The 26,760-nt window shown below is 40.1% G+C and overlaps 1 protein-coding gene across 1 annotated transcript in view; it reads right to left on the reverse strand.

The window, feature by feature from the left end:
* Positions 1-20,531, reverse strand: part of SLC1A1 (solute carrier family 1 member 1) — a 54,905-nt gene extending 34,374 nt beyond the window's left edge. The window contains exons 1-2 of the mRNA XM_070742592.1: positions 20,016-20,531; positions 5,866-6,006 (exon numbers count right to left, since the gene is read on the reverse strand). Coding sequence (XP_070598693.1) covers positions 5,866-6,006; positions 20,016-20,115 — 241 coding nt within the window. The 5' untranslated portion in view covers positions 20,116-20,531. The remainder of the gene's footprint in view (positions 1-5,865; positions 6,007-20,015) is intronic.
* Between the last annotated feature and the right edge of the window lie 6,229 nt (positions 20,532-26,760).

Raw genomic sequence — 26,760 nt, forward strand, 5'->3', positions numbered from 1 at the left:
AGGGTCCTTAGACAATGTTTCTCACCCCTCACAACTTTAAGACGTATAGACCAGAATTCCTAGCCAGCATGTTGCCTGAGTTGAATTCTACAATCTCAAAACTGCTCAGGTTGAGAAACACTGACCTAAGAGAAGAGACTCAGACTAAGTCTGTTGTAATCAATCTTATTGGACAGGCAGTTAAGACACTTAGAATGCCAGTCCTGTAGATATCTAGACACTGAGCACCATAGGTGACAACAACATTAAAATAATCTGTCCAACACTTCAAAAGTGTATGGGTTTTAGAGTTATGCTAGGAAGTAGCTTGGTTACTGTAGTTGGTGGAAGTGATCCACAGCAAATTTTAAATGCTTAACTATCTTACAATGGAGTTTTGATTAGACTCTGATTTTTATACTGTATCAAATAGTGGTGTTTGGAAATTGCTAGTCCCAATATTAGCTTTAAAATTATGTTATGCAAATTATAGATATAAAAAGAAAATAAAAGGATTTCATAAAGATGAAAAGATCTGAGTCTAAATGTGAGAAACTGAAGATCAAATATTAATGAATCTGAATAATTATGTTTGTGTCTTTTGAACAATGAATGTGGCTAGTACAATGTAATGCTTTCTTCTAAGATTGTTTTCCCCTTTTTGTAAATAAATAAAGCAAAAATATTTTTCCACAATAATTTTCCAAAATATTTACCTTTTAAAAAACATCTAAAAACTAAATAATATGCATGGCAATGGCTGCATTAAATGACAGGATATATACTTATCCACAAATACCTATACTGTACGTACCCATTCCCTTCCCACATCCCGTTACTAGCAGAAGCAGGAAACCTACAATCTTAGAAAATAATGGAGGAAAGCAGTGAAAATGTTTATCATCATACATCAACATTATCTGTAGACTTCTTATTTGCTGCTTAGGAGACCGGAAATTTTTGAGCAGATTACTGAGAAGATAGAGCAGAGGTTCAGAAGGTTCGGACCATTTCTGCAGAACTGGTAGCAGAAATTTTGAGTAGTTCAGATAACTACTGTCATCTCTGATTGGCCCTGCCCCCATCTATTCTGTGCCTCCCGAGTCCCAGCTGATCAGGAGAAAATGTGGATTTTGCAGTAACCTTCCCCTGGAGAGGGGAGAGTATGGAGATTTTACAGTATCCTTCCCCTGGAGTGGGGTAGTAATAGATATTTTACAGTATTCCTCCCTTGGAAAGAGGTGGGACTGAAGATTTTACAGTATCCTTCCCCTGGAGTGGGGTAGTAATAGATATTTTACAGTATTCCTCCCTTGGAAAGAGGTGGGACTGAAGATTTTACAGTTTCCTTACCCTGGAGGGGAGTAGGAATGGAGATTTTATAGTATCCTTCCCCTGGAGCAGAGAGGGAATGGAGATTTTACAGTATCCTTCCCCTGGAGCAGAGAGGGAATGGAGATTTTATAGTATCCTTCCCCTGGAGCAGAGAGGGAATGGAGATTTTACAGTATCCTTCCCCTGGAGCAGAGAGGGAATGGAGGTTTTACAGTATCCTTCCCCTGGAGTGGGGAGAGAATCAGGGGCGCGTTGCCACTACTGCTACCGGTGCGCTGCGTATGCAGCTTCAGTTCACTTGTGCTCACGTGCAAACATCCCAGTGTGGTTTTGCTTCTGCACATGCGCAGGAAGCAAAAATATGCTGAAATCTTGTGAAGGGATGTGCGTGCGTAGAAGATTTTGGTGATTTTTTTTGCTTCTGTGCATGCGCAGAAGCAAAAAAATCACTGAAATCACAAGATGTTGCTTTTGCACATGCGCATGAAGCAAAAGTATCCTGGGACACAGCGCACACATGCAATATAACTGAAGCTGTGCGCGCAGCCCAACGATCGCTACCGATGCACCATCCTCTACTGCAGTGTTTCCCAATCTTGGCAACTTGAAGATATTTGGACTTCAACTCCCAGAATTCCCCCGCCAGCGAATCAGTAGCAATCCACTACTGGAGGGAATGCAAATGTGGAAGGATCAAGATTAAACACCGAAATAAATTAGTAAGTAAATAAAAACATTCTAGTATTCAGCAAACTGTGATGGATTGAAACGGATCATTTCATAACCTCAACTATCGCAGGCAAGAAAAATACAAAAGAAATAGAATAGCCATCATTATTAACAAAAGGGTATCAAAATTAGTGCTCTGAAACAATCCCAGAAATGATACAATGATCTCAAAATCTAACGTAAGCCAATCAATATTCCAATGCTCCAAGTTCCTGAGGAATCGAAAGCTGAATGTGCAGCTGGATTACAATGAGTGGTTAACACATCACTCCATGCAAAATGTAATACTAAACATTGTATTAATGTTAATTAATTCATGTAATATTAATGATGAAAGTACAATGGCATCCAAATAATGGAGCAGGGAGGGGGAATCTTCCTAGTCTACATAACAAAGAAGAAACAGATTAAATTCCCAAGAAAACTCAGTCTTTATGGTATATACCATAATAAAGCATTAGAGTGCCTTCCGTCCCCTGTCCTATTGCTCTCCTATATCTCCTATTCCTTTCTTCTATTCCTATATCTCTTCTTCTATTCTTTCATTGATATGTTCTATTACTTTATCTTCTTTTCTATTATTTCTTAGATATATTTTACTATGAGTATCTCCTCTATAACCTTCATCATGTATTTTACTATGTGTATATAGCTATATACCCACTAAAATCCTTATTGTGTATTGGACAAAACAAACAAACAAATAAATAAACATTATTCCAATAGTTTAAAAGACAAATCTATACATGGACATTACTGTATATCCCGACAATAGCAACATTAAACTGAACATGTGTTCTGCAAACACAGTAGAAAACCCCCCATTCAGCCAGCAAGAACAGGAACTGGTGCTAATTGTAGTTCAGATCAAACTCGTTATAGCTTCAGAAAAATGAATAAAATCATCAGACCGATAAGCTGCAATTTTAGTAATATTCTATATCTATATGATTATATGGTAAAGGTAAATTATAGATATAATAGATTGGCTTTGATAAATAAGTGCCTGCAATGTTGTAAGTTGAAACCACCATTCCTGTTGCCAAAAGATAAATATACGTGTATTACCAAACATTTCTTCCAGTGCTGCTAATTAAAAGGTGCCAAAGTGGGTCAACATAAATATATTTTAGAGAGACTTATATGTACTGAACTTTCTCTAGTTCTTACCCTAGTAATTTTGTATTAATCGACAACTTTCTTCCATAACTCATATTTATTTGAATGATTTAGTTTTATTTAATATTTACACAAAGGTAATGAAAATATGTTTCCAAGTAATCATTGTTAATTAACTTCAGGCCTTAATACATGACTCTGTGATTTCCCAACTCTAGAATTACTAGAGTTCATGGACTGAATCAATCTTGATATACAGTATAGCCTTTTCTGTTTTGTTTTGTTTTCCTTTCTAATGACAGCTTTATACTACACATGGCTCTCCCCCCCCAAAATACAGTGGGATTAGTACCAATTACTATCGACTTATCAGTTGTGGAGTTAGAGATGACCTTAGAATTCACCTAATCCATGCCCCTGCTAAGTGAAGGACTTCATCTTTGACAGATGGTCATTCTGTCTCTGAAGACCTCCAAGCAAAGTAATTATCATTTTATGTGGCAACCTGTTCAGTTCCTGACAACTCATATAGACGGACAGTTCCTCCTGTTAGAAACTACTTAGTTTTAACTAAGTTTAATCAACTGAATCCCAATAATATTTGCATTTTAAAATATTTTTTGCTTATTTTAAACAATAAAATGCCTAGAGCCCTAATGGAGTCTAAATTGTAAATTGTATAATGACAACAATAACAACTCTCCTTCTGTCTACTAGGATAATAGATTAAAAAGTCCACCCCCTCATTTATGTGATTAGCAATATATTGTAAGTCATATAATTTCATAGTTATGTTACTCCTAATTTGCTTTTAATCACAAGGTTTATATATTGACTTTTTTCTTTTCCTTACACATGTGTTTTCATAAATTGAAATGTATTACATAGAATTTATTATCAACCTTGTTAAAAAAACAACAAAGTTGTAGGAGATACTCAAGATCTAGCAGATCTAATATTTCAAGTCTGATAGTTCCTTGCTTTATGGTAAATTCTAATTCCATTTACTTCAATTCCATTTATGTGAAATTGTGCCATCAATCTTAAGCAACAGTGGATAAAAGAATCTCGAGGGCTACAAAAAACAAAAATCCCATTACACTTCAGAAAATGTTTTACTTTTAAGTAAAAATTTACAATCTATTATTCATGTGAGACCAATAAAGGCCCACCAAATTTTTATAACCCTGCTTCATCTTCTCCATTTATCAATCTTATTTTTTCTTGCCTGAAAAGGAGGAAGTTAAACTGTGAATATAAGCCTTAATTGTTTAAACCTATTCTAAGTTCCTTGTTATTTTAGCAGAAATAGGATTATTAAGTGTGTGGGTGTGTTTCAGTGGTGGGTTGCTACTGGTTCGCCTCAACTAGGGAGAACCGGTAGGGGAAGAAGACTACCCACCCACCCACCCAGATGTCAAAGTAGAAGGTTCAGTGCATGCGCAGAAGCACTATGCATAAGTTAAGTGAGCATGCATGCAAGTTCACAGTTCCAAACCATTAATGAAGGTACATGAAACCCACTTCTGGTGTATTTCTACCACTGAGTGTGTTCATATTTTGAGTATTTGGGGAATAGAATTCAGATTTCATTCTCATTGAGTATTTATTTTCAATTGTTAATAGTCGAACTCCATTTTGTTGGAAATATTAAAAGAGAGAGAAGAGAGAAATAACTGTTCCTCAAGCATCCCATTCTCGTACATTGTGCTGTTTCTTTAACAAATTAACAAAATATATTAGAAACCTGTTTTTAAAAATATCAGAAAAACAATAGTGCTGTGACTCAATTAGCAACATATTTTTTCAAAGACAGACATATATTTTTTGACCTGCTGGATATTGTTCTGTCTGGGTCCCCCCAGACGCCAACACCAACTAAAAAGAGTAGCCAGACACACTGGTAAAAAGCAAAGGCAGTTTATATATTTGAAAGCAAACACAGACAGGAACGTTATGAAGCTTCACAGAGGTTTCACGATGGCCAGGCAATAAAACAGGATTCTTGCTGGCAAAAACAACACTGGAGGTAATAAAACCCACGCCTCCCCCAAGTCTTCAGCCTTCAAAGCCACAAGCCAGGATCAGAGACGCCAAGAATCGAAGCAAGGTCACAGGACTCCCAATAGATAACTCTCCACAATACAGTAAGGGCGGCCCTGCCTTTTCAACCCTGCTGAGGAGAACCACACCCAAACCCAGCTGTTACCAATTCAGGGATGGAAATACCTTGCTAATTGGCCCCTTCTTTGGGCTGCCCGTCTCTGCCTCATATCTATGATAGCCTGGGCGTCTTCATCTAATGAATCCAGGCTACTTGCTGGGGAGAGCCCCCCCGGGGGTCTCAGGCTGCTCTCCCTCCTCCTCTTCCTCTTCTGCCTGGTCCTCCCCCTCCTGTTCATCGTCCTCCCCCTCTGAGCATGGATCCGGCACATTTCCAGCCGTTCCCTGAGGAGCCTCAGGCTGAATCACAACAGATATTTAGACTAAGATTTTGTTAGGGTTGTTTAGGAATCCTCTACTTGTCACTGAAAGAGTTTGATTTCTCTAATATTTTGCTATAACTAAATTTATCCTCACAAAGTTTGTTCAGTAGCAGTCTTTTAGCAAAATAGACACAGCACAGACAGAAACAAGTCTAAATATGAATATTGTTTTTACTTAAATATTTTTAACTGTTAGGAAAAAGACCATTTTTCTTACCTGTTATCATACTTGATATAATTAATGGCAATATGATGAGTTTCAGCATTCTCATCAGAACTTCTCCAGGAAATGCAAAGTAAAATTTGTCCAGATTGGAGAGATTTCCATATTCCCGAACAGCAACTCCCAGTCCTATTCCTAAAATGTGAAATAAATTATAAAATCAGACATAGTAATAAAAAGAAACAAAGGAAACAAAGGGTTGTTAAAGACTGGGTTGCCCCTTCCTTTTCCCACCTCAGTCTCAGTCTACATTTGCTGTCAATTTTTAATTAAGGTATATGACCTTACCATGATGTTTTAATACCTCCCTAGGCATTATATCTGGAGAAATGAAATATAAAAATGTTCAGTTTACTGAGCAGTAAGATTAGCTTGATCATTTGAATTAACAAGTGTTATTTCCTGCCACCCATTTGGATCCTAATGTGTTTTTAGTAATCAGAGGGTTTTGCTCAGAGCCATTTGATAATTTAGTCATCAATATTAGTAGCCTGGGTCAGATGGAAGTAATGTTTACCAAACTACAGAGGCTGATGAGTTAAGGTTATCTTTGAATTACTGCTATATCTTATAGTTTTCAGATTTTAAACTTAAGATTCCAATTGGTGAAAAATACAAATAGAGTAGGGCGCGATGATTACACTGAGTTTACAGTGAAAAACACAAACAGACTAGGGCACAATTACACTGGGTTTATAGTGAAAAATATAGAGTAGGGCATGATGATTACACTGGGTTTACAGTGGAAAACATAAATAGAGTAGGGCATGATGATTACACAGTGAAAAATGAAAGTAGAGTAGGGGCACGATAATTATCGTGGGTTTACAGTGAAAAACACAAAGTAGGGCACTATAATGAAACAGAAAATAAATGGAATGTTGATATATGATTGGAATATTTTGTTAAATTTTTGTTACTGATTAAAGGGAATTCCTATTAATTAGGCTCAGGGCCACCATCAGGAATTTTGGGGCCCCATACAGCCTAAGTGTCTGGGCCCCCCCCGCCATTTTAAAACTATTTTAAGTCGCCAAGCCACTCCATCCCCCGGGGATCATTTCCCGCTTCACGCCAAGCGAGGCGGTCCCATAGGCCAGTGCTTCCCAACCTTGGCAACTTGAAGATATCTGGACTTTAACTCCCAGAATTCCCCAGCCAGCGAATGCTGGCTGGGGAATTCTGGGAGTTGAAGTCCAGATATCTTCAAGTTGTCAAGGTTGGGAAGCACTGTCATATGCTATTTCAGGAACTGGGTTAAGCCGATTGTGTGGACTCGTCCAGGAGAAAGAAAGCAGCGGGAGTGACAAGGGAAAGAAAGATCCTGGCATCGGTCAGGCGGAGCGAGGCTTATTTACGGCTCCTTGGCACTTCTCCCTTCTTGTTGACAAAACCATGTGCTTTCTAGCGAGGGGAGGGGGATCCCACACCCGGCAGCCACCGGAGAGGAGCTGGAAAGGACGAGGGGAGAGAAAAAGCAGGGTACTAGCAGTCAGGTGGGTGTCTTGAGGGGGCACTCCCATCTGGAAGGAAGGGAAGAAAGGTGAGGGCGAGCTATGAAGGAAGGAAGGAAGGAAGGAAGGAATGGTAAAAGGGGCGATCAAGAGAGGAATGGGTGAATGAATGGACGGAGGGTGGGAAGGAAGGAAGGAAAGAGGGAAGGGACAGGAACAGAGGAAGGGTGAAAAGGAAGCAAGGAAAGGTGTGAAAGGGGAGAGTAAGAGAGGAAGGAGTGAAAGAAGGGAGTGAGGGAGGAAAGAAGGGAGGAAGGAGAAGGAAAGCAAGAAATGGAGGGAGGGAAGGAAAGAAAGAAAGAAAGAAAGAAAGAAAGGAAGGGGGAAGGGACAGGAACAGAGGAAGGAAGGAAGGAAACTTATGAAAGGGGAGAGTAAGAGAGGAAGGACTGAAGGAAGGGAGGGAGGGAAGAAGGTAGGAAGGAGAAAGAAAAGAAGAAATAGAGGAAGGGAAGGTAAAAGAGAGTAAGAAAAAGAGCAAGAAAGAGAAAGAAAGAAAAAGAAAGAGAATGAAAGAGAAATAAAAAGAGAGAGGGGGAATGAAAGAAATGGAAGGAGGGAAGGAAGGAGAGAAAGAAAGAGGGAGAAAGAAAGCAAGAGAAAGAAAAAAAGAATGAAGGAGAAAGAGAGAAAGAGAGAAAGAAAGAAAAAGAAACGAAAGAAAGAAAGAGGAAAGAAAGAGAATGAAAGAGAAATAAAAAGAGAGGGGGAATGAAAGAAATGGAAAGAGGGAAGGTAGGAGAGAAAGCAAGAGAAAGAAAGAAAGCAAGATAAAGAAAAAAGAATGAAAGAGCAAGAGAGAAATAGAGAAAGAAAGAAAAAGCAACGAAAGAAATTGTGATTTTTATAATTCCCTCCTCCGCTCCCCACAAACCACCTACCCCTCTACCGCAAGAGGGAAGGGCCCGAGGCGCCGGGTTCCCCTTTCTCCCTCGCCCGCATCCTTGCCGCGGTGACTCACCAGGAGAAGATGGAGACCCACGCGGCTCCTCGGGGGGCCTTGCGGAAGGCGGCGGCGGAAGCCCCCATGGCCGGCGCTGGGTGCGAGAAAGGATGCTTTCTGCGCGGGCGGAGGCCGAGAGCTGAGAAGGGCGCGCCTTGCCCACCCTCGCCAGAAGAGCTGCCCATCTAGCAGTCCCGCTGCCCCATTGCCCGGCAGGGGATGATGGGCAAGGGACGCCTCGGGGAAGGAGGGCAGGGTGGGAAGGGAAGGAGGGGGCTGGCGGGGGTTTAGGAAAGGGGAGCCCGCCAGGCACGAGGGAACGCTGGCCGCGCGGGGCTCCGAGGCCAGCCTTATAGCTCCTCGGCGGGAGGAGCTGAAAGCCATCGGGAGAGGACTGGGCTCAGCAGGAGAAGCACCGCCCCCCCCCATTATTCAATTTCCCCGGGCCCGTGACGCAACTCCCAGTAGTACCGGTCTATCGGCGGCCCTGATTAGGCTGATTGATACCCAAATACTATATGTTAATTAACAGTATGTTTGTTAAGTTTATTATGTTATACAGTGAACCCTCGAGTTTCGCGTCCTCAAGGATCGCGAAAGGGCTATTTCGCTAGTTTTCAACCCGGAAGTAAACTCCACCATCTGCGCATGCGTGCCCTTCCACGCATGCGTAGATGGTGGAGTTTCCCCGCCGGGCAGAGGCTTCCCTGGGTCTTCCCCCTCTTGCCCCGGTAAGACCCCAGCGGCGGTGGGCTGGAGCGCGAGCTTGGGGCAGCCTAGCTCCGCTTCCAAGCTGGGAAGCGGAGCCGGCAACAGCGTGGGCGGGCGGGCGGCGCGCGCGAGCTTGGGGCAGCCTAGCTCCGCTTCCCAGCTGGGAAGCGGAGCCGGCAACAGCGTGGGCGGGCGGCGCGCGCGAGCTTGGGGCAGCCTAGCTCCGCTTCCCAGCTGGGAAGCGGAGCCGGCAACAGCATGGGCGGGCGGGCGGCGCGCGCGAGCTTGGGGCAGCCTAGCTCCGCTTCCCAGCTGGGAAGCAGAGCTAGGGTTTCCCCAAGCGCGCGCGCACCCCAGGCGCGAGCAACGGGGTGGGCGGGCGAAGGGCGGGCGGCAGTGGAAGTAAAAACACCATCTGCGCACGCGCAGATGGTGTTTTTACTTCCGCACCGCTACTTCGCGAAAAATCGATCATCGCTTGGGGTCCTGGAACGGAACCCTCGCGATGATCGAGGGTTCACTGTAATTCAATATGTTTGATTTGAGAAGGGAAGACATAATAGGATGAACAAATAATGAAATAAATTAATTTGATTTATGCCTTTGGAATTGATATAGCTTTGATTTTCTCCAGGTATTGCTATTGCTCTGGTTAGATATAATGTAGAATTTAGATGATACAAAAGGATATTTAATGTTTGAAGATAAGTAATTTGGGTTTTTTTCTTCTTAAAGGACAATTATTATAAAATAAGGATTAAGAAATATACATGAAACAAATAAGGATGCATGGAGATTACTGAAGCACTATGGCCTAAATGTATTAGATGAGAGAAAGTAGCTTACAGAATGTATTAGCTAATAGAGTTTTAAATTTGAATAATGAAATAAAACAATCTTTTTGGTAATCCAGGTGATAAAATCAAAAGGAGGCAGCATTTGATGGATGATGAATACAGAATGTAAATAGATATGAATTATTGTACTGTATTGATATTGCATGTTTGTATGAGTGGAGAAAAGTAAAAAAAACCTTTTACCTCCCCCTCCCACACAAAAAAGATTCCAATTGGTGTGTATGTAATGTTTCCTTGCAATTGTATGTATATTGTATAGACATAGATTAACTTAGAACATTTCTTATTTTGGCTGGCTATTTTTAAATGATATAATTTAATATTAGCATGAATCAAATTTTAATAGAGAAATAAAAGTTGCACTTATTTGAGAGTGTCTCTGGCTGAAAATACATTAGCAGGAACTATGGGGCATCAATGAATTCATTATAAAAGGGATCCAAGATTACCAAAATAGCTGGAGTCAGACAATATACTAAGCCAAAATGTATGTTTTTCTTTAAAAAAAAGGCCCCATCTGAAATCTTTGAAATTTACAGCAATGTACTGTAATGTAATTAGAAAATTGATCAGTGTAACCTATTGTTGGATCTATGGGATTCTTTTTTCTTTTTAACTCAGCCATTACGTAATAACACATTTTGTCCTTTATATGAGTTGATCTAGCTAATTAAATTTAATCATACTGTACTTGTACTGGTAGCTTATTTTTGGTTTTAAAAGTAAAAGATAGATGTGTAAAACAAATAATATGGTAGTTTCAATTCTGTAACACTTTGCTGGGAATTTTTTCTATTGATGTCCATAGGAGGTACCTAAGTATATAAATTTGCCTAAATTTAGATTAATTCAAGCACAATAAATTAAAATATTGCTATTCTTCTGATATCCCCCCCACCATTATCTTTAACAGGCAGCAGAAACTTAATAAATGTAACTCTGTTTTAATAATAAAAATAATTAATTAATAATAATTTATTAGATTTGTATGCCGCCCCTCTCTGAAGTTTATTCTCACCAACTATCTCTATATGGTTGAAAGTGTAATAGCTGAAAATAAATTCTGTAAAATGCCAAAATGTATTTTAGAAATCCTATTATGGACACAAGGCACCACAAATTTCATCTCAGCTGCTTGACTTCTATTATGCCATAAATTTGTTTCCCTGAGATATATTTTCTTTAACTGTTTCAATTGTTTAAAGAGGTATAAATGTAAATTACTTAGTTAACATTTGCACTGAACTAGATAATAGTTACTTAGCTCTCTCTTAAATAGGAACATAAGAATAGGAATTTTGAGTTTATGAATAATAATTTTTATTAAATACTTCTTGATCTAATTGACTTTGTACTTCATGAAAATATCTGAATTTTTAATTCAGATTCTGAAAAAATGGTAAACCACGGTATTTAAGATAGCATGATTTAACTTCCTTTATGATAACATAAATCAAATCAAAGTTTCAACATTTATATCACCCTGTTGATAATAAAACTAGATCATAAAACTGATCTAATTAATCCAGACCCCAAATGAAATTAATAAGGGTATGAATACAATTATCCTCATTGTGTTATATTTTTCACCTTTTCCCTTTCTATTTTCTAGCAACTTTCTTCTCTGCCAGAGAATTTTCTGATAACAGAAAAGAATTCTAATCAATTATTTGTTAAACCTTTGAAAAGGTGAGAATTAAAGCAAGCTAAAAATGAAAGAAATAAAAACACCGACAATGCATTTATGATGTGGACATATATTTAGAAATTATATTGAATGATTTAGCTTTTGTTTAAGTTTAGATTGCTTATTGGATGAAGAGGCACAAAGCATGTATTTTTCAGTATAAATCGAACAGCTATACTTTTGAGATTAGCATGATCCACCTAAAGAACCATACACATCTCATTTAATATAACAATAAGGAGGAATAGATACACTGAAGAAAATAATTGATGTCTTGGTAGACAGCTGTAAAATGACTCAGATGAATTTCGAATTACTCACATTCAACCCCACCCCATTTTCTCTATTTCATTACAATTTCTTTATCCCAATTTAGGTATGCTTTGATTTCCAAAGTTACAATTATCAAATCTTCCACAATAACAACGTGGACGAAGCATGATGAATCCACAACCATGGGTCCCATTCAGGGGCGGATTGCTAGCATGCGCATACCCAGCGTGTCTTTGCTTCTGCGCATGCACAAGAAGCAAAAACACGCTGAAATCTCGCACGGACTCACACACGCATGAGATTTTGGCGGTTTTTTGCTTCTGCGCATGTGCGGAAGCAAAAAATCGCTGAAATCTCTCACACACGTGTCCCCACATGAGATTTTGCTACTGCACATGTACACCAAGCAAAAAATATGAAAAAGATGGCAGTGCCCATAGGACTGCCACTGGAGTGGTCGCACGCAAATTGCACAAACTGGCGGCTGCTTCCGGTACACAGTCTGTTATCACACCAGTAGAAACCCACTACTGGTCCCATCTGTGTATTATATGTTTAAAGAGCATTGTATAAAGAGAATTGGCAAAATGTACCCTGTTCACAATCCAATATTGTACAGAGGGTCTTCAACTTACATGGTTACAACAATTCATTTAGTGAACATTCAAAAAAAGGGACTTATGATTGTTTTTCACACTTACTATCATTGCTGTGTTCCCAAGGTCACATGATCAAAATTCAAACGCTTGTCAACTGACTCATATTTATGACAGCTGCAGTGTCTCAGAGTTATGTGATCACCTTTTGCAACCTTCCAATAAGCAAAGTCATTGAGGAAACCAGATTCACTTAACAACAGTGTAACTAATTTTATAATTGCAGCGATTCACTTAACAACTGTGGCAAGAAAGATCGTAAAAATCCTACAAAACTCACTTAACAATTGTCTTGCTTAGCAACATAGGTTTGGGATCAACTGTGGTTATAACTTCGAGGACTAGTTGTATAAGACTATAGGCAAAAATAAACATCTTTCTACTATTTGCGGAGAGGGGCGGCATATAAATCCAATAAATTTAATCTAATCTAATCTATTTACTATCTTCCTCCTGAATATATTAATTATTTATTTATTTATTTATTTATTTATTTATTTATTCGATTTGTATGCCGCCCCTCTCCAAAGACTCGGGGCGGCTCACAACATGTAACAACAAATCAGAATAATCTAACAATTTTAAAATGTCTTTTATTTGATAGTGTAGTTTGATCTTCAGGAAGTCTATGAATGTTTATATAATTATATAAACAGAGAATGTATTTTCTACTCTGGAATAAAACTTTCATGTTTTCTGTTCTCTTCCTTCTGTATGATTAGAGAAATGCTGCTTAAAACATTGTAATTCAATTCTGTTAAAAGCACTGCATATACATCTTTGGAGAAGTACATTCAGAACATTATAGGCCAGTGATGACAAACCTATGGCATGGGTGCCACAGGTGGCATGCAAAGCCATATCTGAGAGCATGCAAGATGTTGCCCCATGTCAGCTCCAGCATGCATGTGCACACTGGCCAGGTGATTTGGGGGCTTTTGGGGGGCCATTTTTGTTCTCCCCAGGGTTCAGGAAAGCCTCCTGAAGCCTGGGGACGGCGAAAAATGGCCCATCTGGAAGTTCGTTTCTGAATTTCCGCTTGGCCCGCTGGGCCATTTTTTGCTGTTCCAGGCTTCAGGAAGCTATCTTGAACCCTGGGGCGAGTGAAAAACATCCCTACTGGAAATCTGGAAGTTTCAGTGAGGTTTGTGCGCATGCGTGGGGGGCAGTGCACATGTGCAGGAGCGAGGCCATGGCATTATGGGTGTGGATATGCACCCTTTTAGCACCCGAGCCATCAGAACTATACGCGAAAAGTTGCATATCATAGTTTGGAGTCAATGTGAATTTACCAGTGGCTGTTTTATTTCCAGGGAGAAATTAACTAAATCTGATTGGAGCTTGATACACTACCATTTGTTTAACAACTATTTAAAATTACAATGGCACTCAAAAAAGTGACTTATGGCTGGTTCTTGAAGTTACGACCATTGTAGCATTGCCATGGTCACAAGATCCAAATTTGGCTGTTCAGAACTGGCAAATATTTACAACACTTGCCCCAAGTTAGTTTCACGTGATCACTATTTGCACTATCACACCTGGCTTCTGAAAAGCAAAGTCAATGGAGGCAATGAGATTCCACCTGATTCACTTAAAAACTTCAGTGATATGCTTAACAATCATGGCAGAAAAGGTTACAAAATCGGGTTATGGCTTACTAAACAACTGTGTTGCTTAGCAATAGAAATTCTAGTCCTATTTTTGAGGACAGGCTGTAAACTCTTTGTAGTAGACAGGAGATGAGTTGTGTTTTTTTTTTCTTCCAGGCTTTCCTCACTGGAATGAACCTGATTCTTTTCAAGACTTCACATCCCTAGTTGAAAGATACAGGAGGGAGGTGCCTGGCTATCATCTGCCGATTTATCATTTTGAAATCTACCATTACGCTATATTTTGCAATGAAGTATTGCAAAAATCGAATGTATTCATAGATGCATCAGCAAATCCTTTGGAACTTAGTGAGACTGATAACAACACAAGGTTGCACTTCAGTGCACACTTAACATGCACCCTCTGCAGCTGGAAAACAAAATGTTCAACCAACTCTCTTTAAGCTTCTATTCAGCTGCTTTGTTCAACCAACTCTCTTTAAGCCGCCCCAAGTCCTTGGAGAGGGGTAGCACATAAATCCAATAAATAAATCCAATAAATAAATACATCAAATAAATAAATAAAGTCAATAAATAAATTAAAAAACATTAATAAACAAACAAAGAAATAAATAAATTCGCTAACAGTGAGGAAATAAAGAGTAAACAATGTTTTGAGTTTTAGTCTCAAAAATGTCTGGTGACAGATTTACAAATTTCAAAATAAATTGAGTTACAAATGATTTCATATTACTGTATACGCAATACAATTCTATTTAAAGAGAACCAACAGGAAATATAATGAAACTATGATACACAGGGCCTTGATGTAATACATTTTGCATATATCGAAACACATATTTGTTGCAATTTGTGTCATTTCCCCAATGATGTAAAATGTCACAATGATGTAATTTGTATGTCTTTTTATAAAAACATGATCATGCAGTTGTAGCTGTAATGTCATACGGGATTTACAGGACATTTGTTAATAATGGAAAATAATCTCTGGAATTGTTCATTAAAACAAGGCTTCACTATATGAAAGTAATGCTTGGTTATTTTGGTGATATTGGCTGTGGATGAAAAAATAGATATAAGGGAATAATTCTGCCAAAAAAGAGGCTGAAAATCAGATGTACCCCCCCAGTGTGTGGGTAAAGCAGTAGCAATTAATTCAAAAAGAGCAAGGGGGAAAAGTGCATTAAAATGCATAGTGAAACAAAAGTTTTAGAAGTGCGTGAAAGCAGCGGTGGGCTTCAAAAATTTTAGCAAGGGGTTTTCTGTTTGGTTGCTGGGTGGGCATAGCCATGGGGGACATGGCCTAGTCAGCCTCCTGCCCCACAATGTGGGGCATTTTTGCCCTCCCCAGGCTCCAGAGGCTTTCCTTGAGGGCCTCCAGGAAGGCCAAAATGCCCTTTCCAGGCTCTGGAGGCCCTCTGGAAGCCGGAAGTTCTCCCTGAACCTCCACCCACCTCCTGCACTTAAATCAGGCTGTGTGGGAGCTTTTGGGAGGGATGGGGGGGTGGGGCCAACCAGGAGTGGGATTTGGGGGTTCTCTGAACTGCACAGAATTTTACCTAGATATTCTCCCAAACCCCCAGCAGCCCACCCCTGAGTGAAAGTAACTAAAACAAGAAATCGCCAATAGAACGAAGGAATTAAAACTAAATGTGATGAAAGGATATAGCATAATGGAATGAAAGAATGCTAGTCAGTAATGGGTTGCTAGCTGGTATGCACCATACCACATACTAGTAGCAAAAATGGAGCTGTGCACACAGTTCCTGGTAACTGGTGGGCGGGCACATGCGTCCGAGCAAGATTTGGCTTCTGCGCATGTGCAGGAAGCAAAATCATGTGAGAGGAAGCAGAAAGCAAAAAAAAAATCACCAAAAATTGCCAAAATCTCACGTGGCCGCTGGGCTTCTTGAGAGATTTTACTTCCCGCGCATGCGCAAAAGCCAAATCTTGCCCAGATGCGCACGCCTGGACATTTTTTCTCTAGAATATATTTGTTGTTAACTATTAAGATGTTCCAGCATTTAATTATAGATCAATATTTGAGCTACATGTTTAATGGTTATATTCATGCCAAGAAATGAGTTCAGTTATAAGGGAGGTAAAATAATTATTTAATGAATCTTGGCAGGGAACAGTAGTGAAGGATGTTTTATATTTTGGGGGAAATTTAAACTGAAATGAGTTATAGGGTACAGTGTTCCCTCGCTTTCCACGGGGATGCGTTCCGAGACTGCCTGCGAAAGATGAATTTCCGCGAAGTAGAGATGCGGAAGTAAATACATTATTTTTGGCTATGAACAGTATCACAAGCCTTCCCTTAACACTTTAAACCCCTAAACTGCAATTTCCCATTCTCTTAGCAACCATTCAGATTATTACTCACCATGTTTATTTATTAAAGTTTATTTAAAAAAATATTTATTAAAGGCAGACTAAAGTTTGGCGATGACATATGATGTCATCAGGTGGGAAAAACCGTGGTATAGGGAAAAAACCCACAAAGTATTTTTTAATTAATATTTTTTAAAAACCGTGGTATAGACTTTCCGCAAAGTTCGAACCCGCGAAAATTGAGGGAACACTGTATATTAAAAAACAAACATCTATTTCTATCTATCTATCTCAGTTTCTGCTCTATATGGCTTGGATAACCTAGAACAGTGATGACGAATCTATGGCACGGGTGCCACAGGTGACACATGGAACCATATCTGCTGGCATGAGAACTGTTGCCCTAGTTCAGCGCCAACATGCATGTGTGTATCGGCCAGCTGATTTTTGGCTTACACAGAGGCTCTGGGAGGGTGTTTCTGGCTTCCAGAGAGCCTCTGGGGAGGGGGGGTTGGGAGAGAGCATTTTTACCCTCGGCCAGCTCCAGGGAAGCCTTTGGAGCCTAGGGAGGGTGAAACACGAGCCTACTGGGCCCAAAGAGGCTGTTTTTGGCCTCCAGAGGGCCTCCAGAGGGCAGGGGAAACTGTTTTCACCGTCCCCAGACATTGAATTATGGGTGTGGGCACTCATGCAGGTGCGATAGCGTGTGCACATGCTCTTTTGGCACCAGAGGAAAAAAAGATTCGCCATCACCGACCTAGAAAGTGATAACATCATTTTTTCAAGAATGGAAAGTAGATGAAACTTGTGGTCACCTACAACCTTAAACAAGGTAAGAAAAGCATACCAACCATGTTTTCTTGAAAGCTTTTCAACTCCTTTACCACCAGTAGCCATACATTTCCATGTAATAAACTAATACAACGCTGTGTGTTGTTCAACTAATCCAATACTGTATATTAAATCTTTCTGCCTGTGTGTGAGGGTCTAGTCACAGAGGAGTACAAGTGCTGCCTCTGACTTTCTGCACTTCTCCTGTGTTGCATTAGTGAATGGTTCTGAATATGCACGCAACAGAGACTGCAAATTCTGTGCTCTGAGTCACATGATCGCAGGGAAGGGGGGAGCCTTAGAACAAATGGGGTGAAAAATATTCCACCTTGCTGCTTTACTGCATCTAAAGCCCTACATGGCATTGGACCAGAATACCTCCGGAACCGCCTTCTACCACACGAATCCCAGCATCTGATAAGGTCCCACAGAGTTGGCCTTCTCCGGGTCCCGTCAACCAAACAATGTCGTTTGGCGGGCCCCAGGGGAAGAGCCTTCTCTGTGGTGGCCCCGGCCCTCTGGAATCAACTCCCCCCAGAGATTAGAACGGCCCCCACCCTCCTTGACTTTCGCAAATTACTCAAGACCCACCTATATCGCCAGGCATGGGGGAACTGAGACACCTTCCCCAGGCTTTTATAGTTTATGTTTGGTATGTATGTGTTGTATGGTTTTAATTGCTGGGGTTTTATATATCTTTTTCTTTTAATATTAGATTTGTTTCACTGTTATATTGTCTTTTATTATTGTTGTGAGCCGCCCCAAGTCTTCAGAGAGGGGCAGCATACAAATCTAATAAATTATTATTATTGTTGTTGTTGTTGTTGTTGTTATTATTATTATTATTATTATTATTATTATCTCCCATAAGGATACATTGGGGATTTTTTCTTCCCTTCAAACCCAGCCTGAAGAGGCCTAGTTTCAAACTTGCTTGCTTTTGTTAACTTCATCTTCTATATCAAACTTGGCAAACTTGGCATACTGACAGAGGAATCTTAAAGATTTGAAGTCTCTACATCCAAAAGTTGCCAAGAGTGAAAAACATTGCATCACACCAAATACTGTCTCATTCTATTACACCTAGAGATAATTGCCTTATTGATAGTTAAAGAGCCCATGCCACTTTACATATTTCTTTTCAACATTGGTTTGATTTGGAAAAAAGTAAATATATCTCAAATTAAATTCCCAGTGGCTGAAAATGGTCATTTGTTGTCAGTAATATGGAAGTGCTTCATTACTGTTTACTTCTGTGATATTTTTTTCAAAAACCTATTGCCCTCCTTTCAAATAGGAACTAATAGATCCAATCTGGCTAGCGAACTCCACTTCGATGTTGCCACTTGGGATTTTTAAAGTCCTACTTGGGTGTGTAAGTGCCACTAGAAAACCTGTTTCTAAAATAAACGCAGTTAATCTCTCACTGCTGACAACCTCTACATCTACTTAGCCAAGAAACAAATTTCATCTAGTTTCACTTTAGACATTTGCAATAAAACATTCGCTGAAGGGATCTGAAACCTTCATAATTTTGTCATGATCATGACCTACACACTTGAAAGGCTGGAGGAAGGCTGATACATTTTTAATGGAAAGGAGAGGAATGTTCATTTGCATGAAGTTGGATTACAAGATTTATTGTTGCAAGCCGCCCTGGGTCCTATGTGATTGGGCGGCATATGAGAGAGAGAGAGAGAGAGAGAGAGAGAGAGAGAGAGAGAGAGAGAGAGAGAGAGAGAGAGAGAGAGAGAGAAAGAAAGAAAGAAAGAAAGAAAGAAGGAAGGAAAGAATGGAAGGAAAGGAAGGAAAGAATGGAAGGAAAGGAAGGAAAGAAATAAAGAAAAAAGGAAGGAAGGAAGGAAAGAAGGAAGGAATGGAAAGAAGGAAGGAAGGAAGAAAGAAAGAATGGAAGGAAAGGAAAGGAAGGAAAGAAATAAAGAAAAAAGAAAGGAAGGAAGGAAGGAAGGAAGGAAGGAAGGAAGAAGAAAGAAAGAAAGAAAGAAAGAAAGAAAGAAAGAAAGAAAGAAAGAAAGAAAGAAAGAAAGAAAGAAAGAAAGAAAGAAAGAAAGAAAGAAAGAAAGATTAATTTAACAGCAATGGGACCAGTCCTGTAAAAAAAAGATGTAAGCTTATCAACCAAATAACACCTGACACCAAGCTAGAAATGAAGCTGTTGAACTCCATGGGACCTGTTTCTAAACAGATAAAGAGCTTTTTAGACCCATCCGAGCAGAATGAGAAAGGTTTTGCCATTTCAGTGCTGTGATTTCTGAATTCTAACAACTTTTACAAGAAGGCGGACCCGAAGCAGCTCTTCCGATCTAGGCAGTATTTCACCAGAAATTCTGGATAGGAAACGAAGAGTTTGGTCCACAATGGCAACTTTCCTTCATTATTTATAACGGTCTGCATACGATTCCGAGGGCACCTTATTATTCCTCAGCCGGTCTTAAACCTTCCTCTCAGCCGGCTAATTTGTCACCCTCTTCGCTCCCAAGAGCATAGGAATCCTTCTTCGAGAGGAGCGCCTGAGGGAAAACGGCAAGCCCGCGTTTCAAGGGACCTTTCCAAAATTATGCGCGGTTTGCCCATTGAGCCACCTTCCTCCCGGGTCTCCATTGTCTTCTTTTCCCAACGAAGGCGGGCAACGAGGGGCGAGAGGAGACGGGCGCCTCCGCCGCCCTCCCCTTCCGAAAGGTCTCCCCCCCCCCCCGCGACTCACCCAGGATCACGGCGAGGATGGTGCTGAGCAGCAGCCAGTTATTCTTGAGGAACCGCTTACAGTCGCATCCTTCCCTCTTGACCGGCGGGTCCTTCCCCATGGCGTCTCCCGTTGGCCGTTTAGCCGCTTGGCCGCGAAGCTTGCGGGACCCGGAGCGATGCGGGGGCGCGGCGTCGGAAGGCAGGTGGAGGAGCGGAGGGGACGGAACGGCGTCAACGGCAGCCAGCGCGGCTCAGGCTGGAGACGCGCTTGGCGCGCGCTGGTTGAAGAGAGGAGGGGGCACACGTCGCGCTCGCGGCTGCCGGGCGCGTTCGCAGCTCTGCGGGTCTCCTCCGCTTTTGCCGCCGCCGCTGTCTGGGGCTGCTCGACGCAGAGGCGGAGAAGCGGCTCTGGTGCGCGCGCGCTCCTCTCACTCTCTCTGCCTCCCGCCTCCGCCGCGCTCCGCCGCCTTGGGACAGAAGCGCCCGCCCTGCTCTTGCCCTTTCTGCCCTGCGATCCCTTTGCGCCATCCTGTTTGCAGAAGAGTGGGAGGGGGGCGTCGCCCGAGCCGCTCGGCTTCCGCGTGCTTTGCGGCGGCTTGAAGGGCTTTCCCCAGCCCAACCTCACCCTGAGGTAAATTTGGGTGTGGAGAAAAAGCAGCCTCAGAGAGGAAATGGCCATTGAGAAGAGAGTCCTTCTTCGCTTCTTTCCCCATTGGGAAAGGCTGTGGCTTCCCAGCAAATGACAGAGCCTAACAGGAAATCTTAGGGCCATGGAGGTTTTATTTATTTATCTAATTATTTCTTTGAGTTGGAAGGAACCTTGTAGGTCATCTAGACCAGTGTTTTCCAACCTTGGCAACTTGAAGATATTTGGACTTCAACTCCCAGAATTCCCCAGCCAGCGAAGGATGCAGGTGCAGGATGCATAATTGCGCTCGATCCCGCATTTGTGTTCCAGAGCCGTGGAGCTGCGTGCAATTGGGCGTTCCGGTAGCAGCCCACCTCTAAGGACGGGGTTGGACTAGATGACCTACAAAGTCCCTTCCAACTCAAATAAATAAATCAAACCTCCATGGCTCTAAGATTTCCTGTTAGGCTGAGCCACTTGCTGGGAGGCCACAGTCTTTCCCAATGGGGACAGAAGCGAAGGAGGACTCTCTCTTAATGGCCATTTCTTCTCTCAGGCTGCTTTTTTCTTCACACACATATTTTAGCTCAGGATGAGGTTAGGCTGGGAAAAGCCCTTCTCCCCTTCTAGGCCTCGAATTGCTTCCTCTTTCTCGTCCTTTGAGCCGTTGAGCCCCCTGCCCAAGCAGGAGACCCTATACCACTTGGGGCAAATGACAGTCCAATCTCCCCTTGAAAGTCCAAAGTGTTGGAGCTCTCACAACCTCCGCAGGAAAACCATTCCACTGGTTGATTGCTCTCACCGTGGGAAAGTTCCTCCTTATTGCCAGGTTCTCATTGCTCACGTGACCTTGGTTGAAGAGGCTTTGTAGTCCTCGATTTACAACAGTTCGTTTGGTGACCGTTCAGAGTTACAATATCATTGGAAAAAAGTGACTCGCGATTGCTCTTTCGCATTCACGATCTTGCAGTATCTCCATGGTCTCAAGACCAAAATTCAGACGTTTGGCAAATTCATATTTATGACGGTTGCAGTGTCCCGAGTTCAAGCGATCGGGTTTTGTGACCTTCTGACAAGCAAAGTCAAAGGGGACTCCAGATTCACTTAACAACCCTGTATTATTAACGAATGCAATGATTTACTTAACTGTAGCAAGAAAAGTTGTAAAGTGGGGCAAACGTATTTCACAAATATTTCACAAATATTTCAGATGGCAACATAGAATGGAATGGAAGGGAATGGAATAGAATAGAATTCTTTATAAGTGTAATTGGACCCACACAAGCTTGTGGTGCATAAACTCTCAGTGTACATAAAAGAAAATATACATTTGTCAAGAATCATGAGATACAATACTTAATGACGTGAGATACAACACTTACATTTTGGACTCAATTATGGTCGTAACTGTAGATAATATCACTGCCACAATGCAAGCAACAAAGCTCCAAGGACCTAATGTAATGTATCTAAAAGAGCAAGATTGATCAGGACTATAGATGGGAGCTGATGAACCAATTATAAGCCATTATTATTTATAATGATGACTTGATTCAGAATGGATGGGTTCATCTCTCCTTACAACCCAAAAACAAGCCATATTTTGTGAATTAGGCTTCTTTGCTGAATAGCCCAGCCACCATGTATAGGAATAATACTGATGAAAATTAATTTCCCCTCCTTCCTGTTTCAAACAATATTAGAGTTTATTAAAACAAAAAGATAATAATAATAATAATAATAATAATAATAATAATTTATTAGATTTGTATGCCGCCCCTCTCCGAAGATAATGGAGATAAATCTTTGCTGTATAAGTTATTCTTCAGACTGCTACTGTGATGATTTTGGCAGATGAATGGAATAGAATAGAATAGAATAGAATAGAATTTTTTATTGCCCAAGTGTGGTTGGACACACAAGGAATTTGTCTTGGTGCATATGCTCTCAGCATACAAAAAAAAAAGAAGATACATTTGTCATGAAACAAGAATGAAGGAAAATAATAAGTTGTCATTCACCCATCTTAACTTACATGTTTACCTTCTTTTACCATAAAGGCCACTCCATATACTTTTTTTTCTTTTTTCTTTGGTCCTTAAGGAGAGAAACAAGTGAAATATTTGTTTAGCTTATTCCTCCTTTGACCCAGGCTTATTAGCATGTAAAAATCTACAGTTATTTCAATTTTTCCATATTTCCAAACATGATGGATATTTGTAAGGATGAACTGAATAAATACATAAATAAAGTTGTAGCATTATAACACTTGGAGAGCTGGTTAGGCACAGTGGTTAAGGCATCATGCTAGAAACTTAGAGGCTGTGAGGCATAAAACCTCAGAGATCGCTTTAGGCATAAAACCAGATAGGTGACTTTGGGTCAGTCACTCTCTCTCCCAGCCTTAGGAGACAAGCAAACCTGAAATCTTGCCAAAAATATTGCAAAGACTTGTCTAAACAATCTCCAGGAGTGAACGCTGATTCAAGGGCACAAAAATAAAGAAATAATTTATAATACTGTACTAAACCCTTAAAGGCTGCTATATTGAAATGAACAATGTACGGTAAATTATTTTGACCAGGGACAATTAAATTGAACTGCAAACTATTAAAGTAATAGTTGAATTTAACTGTGATGATAATTATCTTTTAATCTATTAATCTGCTTTGATAATAAACTGAAATAATGTCATGAAAGATAAGTGAGATAACTTGGAGGAATGTATATTTTATCTTAAAACAAAAGGGCAAACACAGATAATATAAATAACAAGAAGAATAACAATAGTTTTATTTCTTAGAATTTAATGTGAAATCCATTAGGGCACATATTATTTTTTTTCTGATACATGCCAACAATTATGAATGGGGAGAAAAATTACAAACTGATGTTAGAAATAGAGTTCTTGAAAAAAAGATGAATAAGCAGTTCTTTTTAAAAACTCGTTTTAATATGGGGGTTGACAGATATTGGCACCTATCCTGGTAAAAATTCAACTTAGCAGTTTCTAACGTATCACAAACCAATCCATCACTGCTAAAATTGCTGAAGTTGTATAAAAAATTAAGACAATAATGGAAAAGAATACCTGAGAATTTTTACTCTGAAAACATTTGTAACTATCCAATTCTAAATCATATCTTCAGTGAATATACTTGACCAACAAAGAAAAGACAACCATTTATTTTATTGTTTTAAAGTATTTTTAAAACTTTATATAGAATTGATTTTTCTCTAACAAAGAACTTAAAGAATTAGTTCCAAAAATAGTATACATGGAAAACACTGCACTAGAATTAGTTAATTTTTTAGAATTACTAGGAAAGTTCATATCCTGCTAAAAGGATTATTTTAAAAAACTGAGCTGAATTTTGGAGATCACAAAGTAAAATAAAATATAAGCTAGCCAAGTTGGTTATTCTGCAAACTCAGCAACTCCAATTAGTTTATGGTTGTTGAAATACTGGGTAAATAAACCATGGTTTAATTAATCCAGAGTAAGTATCATGTAAATAAAGACAAAGTTCTTCAACTGTCAATGATTTGTAGTTTGGTCTTTGAATCAAAGTTTGTAGTATTCCTTGCACAGGTCAAAGGTCATATGGATGGGCATGCCCAGATATGTCAGAAACCACACATGGAATATTTATTAGTTCCCATTATGCTGTTAGCATACGTTAGCATGAGTTTTGTTCAGGGTAGGCCTTATTCATAGCAAGTTGAGCAATGAAAAAAAACCCTGCAAAGGCTCCAGGCTATGAAAACATTTTTTGTAGAGAGAAACAATGAAAGAGCCTACAAGGTAAGAGCTGGGAAGATCGTTAGCAGCTAGTTAGGGCTGAAAAAATAGCTACATTCAGAGTATAAGAAGCACCCAAATTATCAGCCTCTTTTAGGGAGGAAAAAGGTGTGTCTTATATTCTGAAATATACAGTAATGCACATTTAAGGTTCATCTTTACATTTGAAGTGAACATTCTCTACAATCATATTTATGCCCTATTGTAACATTGCCTTCATCTCATCCATAGAACATATCAGGCACCTCAAACCAACCTGGTGACTGATTTCAGTTTACCGCGATTTCTATGGTTTGCTCTCTGGTCCTGCAGACACTTTGCATTGGTGTTATGTGAACATTTATCTTCATGGCCTCTGCCTCTCTAATCTTCCCCCTTAGCCTGGTAGCCAGTGTTATTAGCCTTTCGTTAGCAATCTCTAGGGCAGGGCTGTCAAAATCACAGCCCATGAGCCGGATGTATCACATGCTGGCCATGCCCATACCTGGTTTAGCAAAGGGGTGAGGGAAGTGCTGATATGTCACATGACACCACCATGACGACGTGAGTTTGACACCCCTGTTCCAGGGCATCCTCATCAGAAGACGGGTGGACAATTATGGCAACTTTGCAACCTGTGAACTCCAACTCCCAGAATTCCAGAGCCAGCAATGGAATTCTAGGAGTTGAAGTCCACAGGTTGTTGCCTATTCCTTCTCTAAGATTTCGAGTCACTGTGGTTTTTTTCAGTAGCTGTCTTAGACTTAATTAATCTCCAAGTCTTTTTTTAGTTCCACCAGTTCTCTCTCTCTCTTTTGCTGCCCACACCTGAAACCACTCTCCTGTTCCAGGTTTCTTATCTGAAAGAAATATGCAAGCAGGCCAAGCTCTTTGATCTGTTTGTTTCTTTTTGATGATCTTATGGATCTTTTTATCCTTATTCCAAACTGCATGTTTCTGTTGATACATATTCACATTGTGTTTGGCTCACTGCACAGTGATATGAAACTGCTTCTGTAGTTATTTTTCACCTTTAGGCTGTTATGGTTATTTTGGGATGTCCTGCTAAACTTAAAACAGATAATGTTCCTGCTTATCAATCTTCTGAATTTAAATTATTTTGTAAACAGTGGAATATTTCCCCTGGTCATGGAATTCTGCACAATTCAACAGGTCAAGCAAAATTGTTGGTTTTGAATCACCTTGCTATTAACTCTCTTGACAATCTCTCTCCCATGTAGAAGCATTTCTCTCCCCCCTTCTCTTCCCAGACTACTGAATGTGGTGTCTTAGTGTATATTGTCTGTGAGATCCTTACCTTGCTTTTTCACAGCAAAGGCATTCTAGGATCTGTTAACAGGAGCCTTTTAATGGACTTCTTATAGTGTGGTTTCCTAAGAGGGACAAGGAAAAGAAACTGTAATAAACAGGACAAACTGTGTAGATTTGTTTCATTTTTCAGTTTCATTTTTTAAAATAGTGAAAAATTCCTGGTGTTTTGGAGAGCTGCATGCAGCCATGGAGCGTTAATTACTGCTGAAGAAAATTGCATAAATCACTGTAAACCTTCTAGATTTGCTCATATTCCTTTTCAAGTCCTTTCCATAGCCTAGGTTTCTTGCTCTCTTTCTGAAGTAACAGAGAGCAATTTGCAGCGAATTCTTTATCAGAAGATAAAGAAAGTTGATTTAGAAGGAGACTTGACTTACCACTTGTCTGCCCAGCTATTTATTCAGGTCTTCTTCTAAATAATTTAAGTTTTGGCATCCTTGGCTGTTCATGGTCCAAAATGTCTTTACAGTTAGGAATTTTTACTCCAATGAAGAGAATATTGGTAGCTCAGGTTAAACTGTGAGGTCCTTGATTCTCTGTGATTGATTGTTTTCTTGAAAGCATTTCTAGAAGTACCTTGTAGCACTGGTGATATTCCCTAGTTGGGCAATAAAATGTTTTTAAAAGGAAAATGAATGAAATTAAATAGTAATTGTATAAACCCTTTAACCATGATTATATAAATATTTATTTATTTATTTTTGGTCCAATACACAATGAGTGTTTTAGTGGGTATAAATATATATACACATAGTAAAATACATGATGAAGGTCATAGAGGAGACACTCATAGTAAAATATATCTAAGAAAGAATAGAAAAGAAGATACAGGAATAGAACATATCAATGAAAGAATAGAAGAAGAGATATAGGATTAGAAGAAAGGAATAGGAGATATAGGAGAACAATAGGACAGGGGACGGAAGGCACTCTAGTGCACTTGTACTCGCCCCTGGCTGACCTCTTAGGAATCTGGATAGGTCAACCGTGGATAATCTAAGGGTAAAGTGTTGGGGGTTGGGG

This window comes from Erythrolamprus reginae, chromosome 2 (assembly GCF_031021105.1).
Source record: "Erythrolamprus reginae isolate rEryReg1 chromosome 2, rEryReg1.hap1, whole genome shotgun sequence".
Lineage (NCBI taxonomy): Eukaryota > Metazoa > Chordata > Lepidosauria > Squamata > Dipsadidae > Erythrolamprus > Erythrolamprus reginae.